This window comes from Haliotis rubra, unplaced genomic scaffold (genome assembly GCF_003918875.1).
Source record: "Haliotis rubra isolate DU_JTF1 unplaced genomic scaffold, ASM391887v1 Scf1087, whole genome shotgun sequence".
Classification (NCBI taxonomy): domain Eukaryota; kingdom Metazoa; phylum Mollusca; class Gastropoda; order Lepetellida; family Haliotidae; genus Haliotis; species Haliotis rubra.
In genome coordinates this window covers 73,921-86,011 of record NW_025764989.1, presented here as the reverse complement: position 1 = coordinate 86,011, position 12,091 = coordinate 73,921, and the positions used below count along the sequence as shown (strand labels likewise).

The 12,091-nt window shown below is 39.3% G+C and overlaps 1 protein-coding gene across 1 annotated transcript in view; it reads left to right on the top strand.

Moving 5' to 3' along the window:
- LOC124282192 overlaps window positions 1–12,091 on the top strand; it is a 141,668-nt gene that overhangs the window by 95,695 nt on the left and 33,882 nt on the right. Inside the window, exons 57-65 of the mRNA XM_046718161.1 lie at window positions 1,824–2,045; window positions 2,615–2,924; window positions 3,360–3,595; window positions 8,808–8,991; window positions 9,693–9,816; window positions 10,226–10,320; window positions 10,635–10,820; window positions 11,059–11,239; window positions 11,373–11,542. Coding sequence (XP_046574117.1) covers window positions 1,824–2,045; window positions 2,615–2,924; window positions 3,360–3,595; window positions 8,808–8,991; window positions 9,693–9,816; window positions 10,226–10,320; window positions 10,635–10,820; window positions 11,059–11,239; window positions 11,373–11,542 — 1,708 coding nt within the window. The remainder of the gene's footprint in view (window positions 1–1,823; window positions 2,046–2,614; window positions 2,925–3,359; window positions 3,596–8,807; window positions 8,992–9,692; window positions 9,817–10,225; window positions 10,321–10,634; window positions 10,821–11,058; window positions 11,240–11,372; window positions 11,543–12,091) is intronic.

Genomic DNA, 12,091 nt, shown 5'->3' with positions numbered 1-12,091 from the left:
TTGACACTTGGCATTGTATCACAGTTGCGCAGATCACTTGATTGTCTGGACCAGACTCGATTATTCACTGACCGATCCCACATATACTAGTGGATTAAAGTAAGTGTGCATTAGTAGATGTTATGCCATTTTTCAATGCAAAAAGATAATAATAATGATTTGTTGTGTTTTCCTTAATCACTCTTTAACTATTGAGGGTATGACATCGAAATCGGTTTGATTTGACACTAGGCATCGTGACACGCCTTTGCGGAATATGGTGTCAAAAGTCAGTCCACAAATTCAGTATCGTGTCTGTCCGCCACGGGCTTTGATGCAGACTTGAGAACGACGCATATACATAGCGATTGAAGAAAATTGTTCCATGTCTGAACCAACGCTTGTCCCAGTTCAGCTAACGTCAATGGCTGATTCTGGGCTTGACGTGACCGTCGCTCCATTTCATCCCAAGCGTGCTCGATAGGAGACAGGTCCGGAGAAACAGCTGGCCAGGGGAGTACCGGAATGTTCTGCTGTCTCAGGAAATTTGTCACAAAACGAGCGACATGTGGACGGTCATTATCTTGCTGAAATGTGAAGTTCCGTCTCTGTCATTGAATGAACGGCTGCACATGAGGTCCATTGATCTCATCCATATATCGCAGACCTGTCAGATTGCCATTGACGGTGACAAGTTGTGTCCCACCATGAGATGTGATTCCTCCCCATACCATAACGCCCCGCCACCAAAATGTCAACATGGAACAACGCACGCGTCAGCATACCGTTCAACTCGCCGTCTGTACACCCTTGCCCTGCCATCTGAGCTGTCCAGATGAAATCTCGACTCCTCTGTGAACAAAACACCACCCAAATCTTGTTTCTTAGATACTGTCTGCACCAGGCAAGAGATGCCTGTGACGCTGTAGCGTTGGTCTCTTGTGTTCTTATTTTGTTGAAAATGTCTCCATAGAGAGGAGAACGTGTTTCGATGGACACCTTAATGTCTGGCCACTTCATTTTGGGCCATTCGAGTATCCAGCAAACCCACGGTGCGGAGACGCTAACTTTCCGTCAGCCGTGGCATGATGTACCCGCAATTTGGATTGAAATTAACGTGCTTTCCACAACATTCAGAGGCAAGAGAATAATCAACCGTGCTTCCATTTTCAATATCAGGTGTGTGAACTTCATGTGTCAAAAGGCATGAAAATAGTGAGTAAGTTCATTGTGCACAAAGTGCCACGCGCGATTCGTGATATCAAGGTTCATGCAAAAGGCTTTGCTACGTGTTCTTTAGGGGCTTTTTTATAACTTTGCAAATAGCTTTTAATTTTTCGCATTTTTACTGTATGCACAGTTACTTTTTTCTGTTAGTATAGCTGGAATATTGCTGAGTGTGGCGATAAACAACAAACAAACAAGCAAACATTTGTTTACGTACTTTACAACTAAGGCTTTCAATCAAGATTCATCACTCCACCAAAGGGCAGTACATCGTTTCACAAAGAGAACTGAGCTCTTTGGCAAGTCTATGCTAAAGTGGGGCGGTGGAGTAGCCTAGTGGGTTAAAGCGTTGGCTCGTCACGCCGAAGATCCTGGTTCGATTCCCCACTTGGGTACAATGTGTGAAACCCATTTCTGGTGTCCCCCGCCGTGATGTTGCTGGAATATTGCTAAAAGCGGCGTAAAACCAAACTCACTCACTCACTATGCTAAAGTATAGGAGTTGCCATGGCCACGGTCTATTCCTTGTGTGTCAGTTCAGAAATTTAATGATAGACATTAAGCTGAATTTACTAGACAAAATGAGAGAGTGAAGCATATCTATGCGTCTCCATCAGGTGTTTTCTGGCCGAAAGAAGAGGCCAGTGTCCACATCACAGAGCTGCTTAGTGAGACAACTCCCCAATAGAGACTACACAGAACCGGCTGTAGAGATAGCCATAGCTGCCCAGGATGACCGGAGTCAGGTCCAGATCTTTGTGGATGCTGGCACCAAACCTGGACTCAGTGATGTACTCAGACAGTCCAGCCTTGGTGGACCATCTGCTATTATCACTCAGGTATGGAGCCGACGTAGGAGAATGTCACATCATTCCCTGAGTATAAGGTGTGGTGTCTGTCATTGCCAGCTGGGTATGTCGAATTTCCTGTCCAGTTCAGTACTTTATTCTGATGAGCACCAAACCAAGCATTGTGATTGTCTAAAGTGATTAAACAATTGGCACAGTACTACTTGCCCCAGACACATTTGTGTAGTGTTGACTTTGGGACAATACTCATCTCACCTGTGTGTCATTGCTATGATATTTCATATAACAAATGTTATATCATAAAGTGATAAGAACCACGCACTTTGAATATGTTGAAAATCACTGTCATTGTTAGATATTGATGTACTTCCTTTACAGATAATCTTTCTGTGAAAAATATTTGTATTTCTCTTGATGGGAGAAGATATCGCAGAGATCTCTTACAGAGGCAAAACGGAGAAATTTATATTTTCAAGTATCTGTTTATGTTATTGACAGACCAGATCAGTGTCTACAGAACGGAAGGTCGGTGGTTCGGTTTATGAGTCATACCAAAAACCGCTAAAGGATTGTGCATAGGATGACATTATCCATTTCAGCCTTTTCCCCAAAATAGTCACGGTGTCCCAGTTTACTTCACGGTGTATGGAGAGAACAGCGCAGGCGCGAGATCCACCGTGACTTGCAGCATCCCCACCTATGACGTCACGCCCCCTGGTGGCAGATTGACAGCGGACTTTAGTTCAACCAGTAACCCAGCTGAACTGAGAGGGAACGTGGTGGTGTATGAAGATTCCGATCTGGTTAAATCCTCTGTGGGTGTCGGACTGGGAAGGGGAATCTACGCAGATGAAATAATAGCCTACAGCTCGGTCAACCTGAAGGACAGAAACAATGCACACTATGACCGTACGGAAAACACATTATATCATTTGATCTCCAGTAAAACTGAAAATTTACTGCTTATGAATTGTTATGAATGAAAATAGATCAACAAAAAAAGTAAACAGTAAACATAAGATGTGGAAATGAAGTTTGGTGACAAATAATCAAGATTACTATAATTCAGCTTTTGCAATACTAAAATTTGTTTCATTTGTTTTCTTATACGTTTCCAAAGTGTTTTCATGTATATCAGTGCATTATCACAACGAGCACTCCGTAGTATACAGTTCAACACCAGATATGGTTGACGTTTCATGTGCATTAAATAAGGTAGTTTGTCTTGGTACTTGATGCTGTAGCAACATTAATATCCAAAAACGTAATGAACATTTTCAAATAATATACGATCATACCTAACAGTTTGAATATGTGAAGAATGATTGTTGTTACTGCTTACAGCTTCATCTGATCAGTATGGCGATGAAGCGTTGAAACATTTCACGGGTCTGAAGAAAGGTCGGCTGATTGGCCCAGTGTTTGCCGAGTTCTTCAGGATGAACCACACCCGTTCGTGTGTGAAGGAGTGTATGAAGCTCCCGGCGTCCAAGTGTATGAGCGTCAACTACGACTTTGGAAAAAGTGGACATTGTGAACTGTTAGAAGGCATTGAAGGACACGACCATAAGATCGTCATTGTATGTATAGATTAAGTAAAATAAGGCATTTGTATGTGAAAACTCATACATGTGTATATGCTGTGTATGATTATACAGTGTATAATATAAGTTTGCTCAATCCAGCAGGTGTTTAAAATTCTGACAATCTCTGTGCAAAAGAATACCCATTATCGACTATCCTCACAAACTGATCTTCTTTGATGTAAGGAAAAAAATAGCTGTGAAACTTTCATGAAAGAGACAACACGTAAAGTGTTGAACTACAAAATTTGGGGATAAGACATTAAGGGAGGTGTAGAAATTTCCAAGTGCACCATTGTGTTCTGTACCCAATCGATTTGTTTCTTTATGCATTTTAATCAGAGGTCTTGGTCGGTTGGGTGAAATCAAATGAAGGAAATTGGCCAAGTTATTTGATATCGATTAATAGCGATGAAACAGCCAATTCTGCATGACTGCTTTACCCAAATGAACCGAGAATCTACGAAAGTGAAACCGCTTCTCCTGTTTCATATTTAGTTCTGCTATTTATGATTCAACTGTATGACAAGAGGGATAACTTCAGCTGCTCAATAGTCAAATTTTCCTGTCAATGTACAAATTGAGCATGCCATTTCTAAGAATTTTCCAAAAGCTGCTTACAGCTCTTGCTCAAAGGTTTTTTGTTTTGTTTTTTTGTTTTTTGTTTTTTTTGTTTTTTTTATTTCCATTTTTATGTTACAATTTCCATTACAGCAGCTTTATGTTCTTCAATTGAAAGTATTTTAAGTGTACAGTGAGTACTGTTGATGTAAATACATAATGTGTACATCACCTCTTATATATATAGTACACATATATACAAAATACATGTAGTTACAGTCAGTCAGTTATAGTATTTCGAAAAAAGTAAATGGAAGGATGACCAGAAAGAATGAAAACTTGCATAGTTACAATTAGAAAAGGCAATAAATTTTGAGATTTCATAATATTTAAATACTTCTTTTTGAAACCATATAAAATTAGGTTTCACTGCTTTCTTACTACATTTATACAACATATATTTGATTATTATTATCACCACATTAAGAGGATTATTATGTTTACCTTTAAATCCAAATAATATATGTTCTTCACTTAAATGAAGTTTACTTTCGATGTATCCTTCAATCCATTCAGTAAATTTTGTCCAAATATCTATTGCATATTGACAATTACAAAGCACATGTGCTATAGTTTCAGCTGGATCTTTACACAATGAACATGCTGGTGACTTAACATAGCCAATCTTATATAAATAACAATTAGTGCTGAGAATATGATGTAAAATCTTAAACTGAAACCATCTTAAGTCACTGCTTTGTGTACATCTTTTTGCCATCAAACTATAGTTTATCCATTCTGTTTCAGTAATGTGTTTATTAAGATAAAGCTCCCATTTGCTATAGCTTTTAAGTTTTGTAAATTTAGAATTTTGCAACATTTCATAAAATAATCTACTACCTGAAGTACTGTTGATTTTAGAAATATTACAAGGTAATATTGGTGTTTGAGAGATGTCTTGTATTTAACTAAGTTAATTCTTTGTAGGTATTGGGCGATCGATTGTTTCAACCCTTGAAATGTTAAAAAGTCTGTATTCAAAGTATATTTTTGAATAAATTCATGGAAATTAAACCAATTTCCTGTATCGTTGAAGAAATCGTTAATATATGTTATACCTTTTTCATACCAATGGGAAAAATATACTGGCTTATTATCAATTGTTATGTTATTATTGTACCAGATTGACTTATTCAATACATCCGTAACAGATAGTTCCATATTATCACAACAATTTAAATATGATGCATATACTGACAGTGTTTCTTTCCAAAATTGGTTGTGGATATTTTGGACAATATTGTTTTCTATGTAGAAAGCATCAGCCAAATTTACTATTTTTGCCTCAACTAAATGATCATAAAAGAAACATGCCCATTTGGACTTACTAACAGATAGTCTTTTGATCCAACAAAGTTTCTGAGCTGCAATAACTTTTCTAATATGGGTACACTTATGCCACCATACTTAGGCTGTAGTGACATTGTATCTCTCTTGACTTTATCTGGTTTAAATTTCCAAACAAATTGAAAGCATTTCTTTTGAAAAGCTTCTATTATATTTTTAGGTGGGCTTGGTATACTGCTGAATAAATGGTTTAGTTTAGGTAGTAATAATGATTTTAACACAATATTTCTACCCATTGGTGTTATCTTGCTCAAAGGTTGTGTGATAACGGTTGCCATATTGCTATGTGAAGGCATCTGAAAGGTTTCAGACCGTTTCATTGTAGCCAAAAGTTGACGTATCAGTGACGGAAGACAGAACCATTCCCGATAATTCCGTCTTTTTTTGTTCCTTTATTATCAATGGATCGGGGTCAGTTGTCGTATTGTTTTACACTGACGTTTTTGTTCGACCTGAATCTCTGAAGATTAAGTGTAGCGGTATCCGTGCAACACAGTTTCTGGCCCATGCTCCATGGTTCAAGGAAAACAGTTTTTCCTGAAGTGTGTCGACTGGGATGATGGTGTATAGAGCTGAAAACTTCACATTTTTGACATTATTGAATTTGAGTCTTTTCCGAAATTGTCAGAATTTATAACATATGCTGCTGGATTGAGTAATATATCTTCCGTGTCCTTTTATTGATTGATTGATTCATTGATTGATTGATTTAATGTTCACATAATAGATACATTAGTTTAGCAAACGGATGCATCACAGCATCTGTCTATTCACTGAAACAACACCATATCACATGCATAGACTCAATATTCAATGTTCAGTAAAATAATATATATTGTAATCTGTTTGTAAATGTGGATTCATTTAGAATCGTCTTCTGTCCACTGAGAAATCTGCTTTGAAAAGATATAAAACAACAGAGACAAATAGACTAAATGGCAAGGTGTGAGGATATTTAACTATGGATGGCCTCGGATGAGTAAGCTTGTCCTCCTCACTGCTTTTGAATTTCACCCCTTCATATGACAACATGTTGCCAGTTTTGTTTGTCAACACTCTGCGTTGGCTTATATACATCGCTGTATTTCTTCTTTTGGGCAAAACAAATATCGGCGATACTAATCCACGATAACTACTTTTCCTTCAATTTGTCTGTCAGCTTTTTTTTCACGGCATTTGAAACACAAGCCTGACTAATAGGCAGGATACAATATTACCCATACGGGCGAGGAGATCACGTGGGATATCTTTTTTTATATTTGCTCAGTGTGCAATTTAGTGATCCTCGACGTTGATTGGTAGATCGTATATTTTTACATTTCCATTGGATGCTGGATGTACTTTTGCATCACTACATTCATTCATCATATCATTCTCTTCCCACAGAGGTTACTCCTGTCATATCTTCCTACGTAACCTCTGTTCTAATACGGCTCTTTCATGGTGTGAGCGTTCAAGACTCGTGATTGGAGGCAATCAGATTTAGTTGTGCAATCAGCGACGTTGTTTCAAAAGTGATCATTCGCAAGGCCTCGGTAATTTCCGTATACTTCGAGAAAACTAAACCTCTTCCCCTGCGCGATGCGCAAACGTTTCTTCTAGACAGAACTCAGTCATGTTATGGCGGATCAGTGGCGTCTCCATCGCCCTCGTTGACAACGGACAAGCTAGCCATTAAACGTCTTGTGCGTAACATCACAATGCTGTATTCGCAATGATTCGAGATTTTAGAATAGACCAAAAAAAAAAACATACAGGATTTCGATTTTGATGCTGATTTAATGCGTTATTTCATACGTCATTAAAAACATGGCGTCGTTTACTTAACAACATGTATTGTAATAAGAAATTGTCTGGAATTGATAAAATCGTCTTTTGTAAACAAACGTGGCTACCCATTTAACTCCAATCAAAGTCAATGACTGGGTCAAGGTAGACGGAGACATTACTTGACGTGTAACGGGACTAATGCAACCACTAAATTCGTTTCACGTGTATGTGATAAACACTGAATATGTTGAAATGGTAGTCGCAAGGTATAGACTGAAAGTGTTGCCGGAAACGATATCGAGTGACCTGGCATCTCGCCAAAGTCACCACTTGCCTGAGAGTGTCATAAATGACTTACTGCAAGATAATTATTTTTATCAAACAATCGAATACAAAACTTTTGACAGGTTTGTTCCTGTTTTTGACCATGGCATTGACAACGTTTTAGCTGCGAACAAAAACTGTTGTCGACTTGGACTAAATTTAGAGTTATCGTTCTTGACAAGGACACTAACGCGAGCCCAAACTAGGTCAATCCGTTTCAGCAAAATGCTGACAAACGTTCTCAACTGAACAGTATACCGTCTTCTTGAAAAAAGGTTCACCATTCCTACGTTTTATTGTTCCCTTAGAGGTTTCCACTGTTTTGTAAGTAAGTGTTAAAAAACTGACAGGGTTTTTGCTTTCTTGTATCCAAGAACAGTCACCCACCTTCTGACACGAGTAGGCTAGATCGACACGTTTGCGATTCACTAAACATTGAATATGAGATTGTACGTGTTGTAAATAACCTTATCTTTACGAGGGGGTGTGGTTATTAAAATTGCCATCAAACGACTTAGGAAACTGTTGAACTGATGAATTGTGTTATTTTTCATACCGTTTCCTACAGTACTATATTGTGGTTCGTATGCAATTCCATTAGCAATTTGGTTACATCCACGCATTAGTCGATATCAGCTGATTACGTTGTAGACACTTATATAAGAAGGTGCTGCAGTGAGTTCATATATATACTGGTTTCTAGGTGTAATTACATAATGGGTAGTAATAGAATAACCCACGAGGCACGAGTGATTAAGTTAAATATGTCCCTCGTGAAATTAATGTTCAAGTACCTCGCTAAAGCTCGGGAGAGTGAACATTACTTTCACGAGGGACATATTTCCGGTAATCACTCTTACCTCATGGGTTATTCTCTAAATATTCATCACCATCCTGTTTATGTCCCAATTGAATATTTGCTACCTTAAAACGGGAAACATGAGTCTGGTTAAATAGTCTATAGTTAAAATACTGATTTGATATCACACCATCACAAATGCGTAACTGGTCTCAACACGTAACGGTGAAAACATTTCTTAAGTGAAATATGAGGCCTACCGTTCGTACCTTCAAGTACTTTATTTCAAGAACTCTTTTGAGACATGTATGATGTACGCTAACCACACATCATTCTTTATCCTTGTAGTCTGATCAGTATTCTCACTATGAGAGGCTTGGAGTTGGTCTTGCCCACGAGTTCATCTACAAGGATCTGTCTCTACGTCGCGGGATCATGTACTACTTCAACCTTCATCTTATCAACAACCTCCAGTTTGATTCCATTCTCCATAGCAAGGGGGTCGTGGTTGATTTAACGCCTCCCGAACCAGGTAAGTTCTAACTTTAGCCTGAATTTGTTGTGTTATTGTGTCATTGGCCTGGAAACCCGTGAATATTCGGGTTAGAATTGGTCTTCAGCAATCCATGCTTGTCGTAAGAGGCGACTAACGAGATCGGGTGGTCACTTCGTTGACACGTGTCTTTGGTTCCTAGTTGCATAGATCTATGATCATACTGTTGATCACTGGGCTGTCTGGAGCAGACTCGATTATTTACAGACCACCGCCAAACAGCTGGAATAATGTTGAGTGCGGCGTTAAACAACAAACAAACCAACCAGCCTTGGCCTGGAAGAACGTGAATAGCTATGATTGGTATCAGGGACATGTCACTGACTGAGTGACGCTCCTTCCACTTCTCTGTTACTTCACATTAGGCATTGCTCAGTGAATACAGTGAGTGAGTGAGTGAGTATGGCTTAACGCCGCTTTTAGCAATATTTCAGCAATATCACGGCGGGGGACACCAAAACACATTGTACCCATTTGGGGAATCGAACCCGGGTCTTCGGCGTGACAAGCCAACGCTTTAACCACTAGACTACCCCACCGCCCCCTCAGTGAATACAGCCATACCCTTTCTCTACTTATTCAGATCTATGTTTTGTACTGTATGATGACTCAAAGAATAACGTTAAAATGTTGCGCAACGTTTTCACAAATCCCCTTGTTTATCTGAACTTGGTTTTCAGGTCCACTGGCTAATGTCAGTCTGGATGTCCTGGAGGTGACCTCATGTGAGAGTGTGGTTCCAGATGACAGATCAGACTGGGAAGTCAAGTGCCGCGGTGTCAACAGTCAGACGGAAAACCACAGGTGAGAGATCTGATGTCACCACGTTGAAGTCGAGGTTTATTCTGAAAAACATTATTGTAACGACCGATAAAGACAGATCTTAATAATGCATTATTCGTTCGTCTATTCCGTCCATTCCCATGATAATTTTAATTGTACAGTTATGTTCAGGTTATGTTCTTGTACACCTCCTTATACAAGCTAAAGTAATCTGAACTCCAATAATTAATAGAAAATGGTCCTGTACATTTAACGTCATAGGTGTACTGCCAACATTTCCGTGTGATGATAGGTTCAAGGTTACCCTTTTTAAAATATGTCGCTTATTTATTGACTTCCAAGAGAAAACAGTGAAGATCACAACATGTGTTCTTGTATGTATTGCAATGGACTTAAAATATTATTGTCGAGGTAATCGTTTCATTTTCAGGATAATTCATGACGGCACTGGATCAAAAACCGTTTTCAATGGGGACGAACCCCTAACTGATCTCTTATACACCAGAGCAAACAAATACGTATCAGGTTGGTGAAATGGGTCTATAGTTCTTTGTTTTATGGATCAGATATATTTGATGAAATTTGGTATTCATTTGTATTCATTTTCATTTTCCGTTTACTAACCTAAATGTTCTTTTATGTGCAAAAATACCTTCTTTGTCTGTCGACATTATCGAACATAGTTGAAAACGTTTTAGGCTTACATTTTTCAATGTATACTTTTGTGATGTATGGTAATCTATTTAAACACGTTTCTTCTTGATATCATCCTCAAACCATCATTCTGAAACCATCATGTCCATTGTTATGACGATTTTCTGTTTGCACCCTTGTTCAAGCTAACTGGGACGGCATCACGGACAACGAGACGGGCATACTGGGTTACTCCTTGACTGTAGGGACACAAATCTGTGAGGAGCTGATTCACCCCCATCATGACCCTCACAAGCACCTGCTGGACGAATCAGAGTGGACCCACACTGGACTCATCTCCCCTATACCGGCTCCACACAACCCTCTCCCTGGTAACACTTAATTATAGGTCTCTTAAACATATGACAGTGTAATAACCTTTGTATCGACCTTTGATGTGTCGAATTTGTGGTTGTCTCGAAGTATAAGCTGGAATTGATTATGTGGAGGCTGTCGGTTTATGACAACTCTTCAACAGTGTGAAACAACAGTCATCTCACACATTTCGCAATACATATTAGACAAAGATCGGCCACTGTAGAAAACTTGACATCTTTGGTCTTGTTTCAGATGGGAAATACTACATCACACTGAGGGCCTTGAACAAAGTTGACTATGGAGGTCCACTTGTGACAACAATCTGCCACACCACGCCGCTCGTGGTGGACAACTCACCACCACTCCTATTTGAAGTCTACAACGTCTCCTATGATGAAGACACCTTCCTCATCAATGCGCAGTATAACGCCAGGTGTTGTGTTGACGTGTATATTTGAAATGTTGTCTATCTCGGTGTTAAATTGAACTGGGATGAAATTGGAACAGCATCGTTACCATTTAGATATCTGTTGATGATAATTAGTCTTTGATACATACATTCACAGGGACCCAGATTCAGACATCAGAGAAGCAGACTTGTGTCTTGGACGGACCATACGTGACTGTCTTCACATGGACTGGCAGAGGTCCTCCCACAATGATGGCGACATCACCCGTCAGTTCCAGATCCCGGGTGGAACTCCTGTCTGGATTAAAGTCCGAGTCATCAACAATGGTGAGTTACAGGTAGAGGTTTGTAACAATGATGTAACAATGATCACCGTTGATGTGGGTTCAAGTCCTAGTCTTCAACAATGGTGAGTTACAGGTAGAGGTTTGTAACAATGATGTAACATTGTAAACCAAAAGTCACTGTGTTCTTCAATCTGATTGGTTGAAAAGCGTGATCAAATGGTATTCGATTCCCGGAAATTCGCTGCGTATTAATACATACAAACATCGCTCACACCATTGTATTGTTACGTCGTCAGCTGTGATGACATCATTCAAATCATATTGTGACGTAAAGTCCGAATGACGTCACAAATGAGCAGTTCCAGATGCTACCATGAGAGACAGCCGAAACGGCCGGTTGATATCATTTCAATGCTGTACCCGTACACGATGTCAATGAGTGCAGACACAAAAACGTGTGTGGACCTTTTGGTTTACTTTTGTGTTTACAATGTCGATAAACATCATGTGTTGGCCAATTTCCGGGTGTTATTGAGTATTTGAAGCACGGGAATTCATTTGGAACCGTTGATGTGGGTTCAAGTCCTAG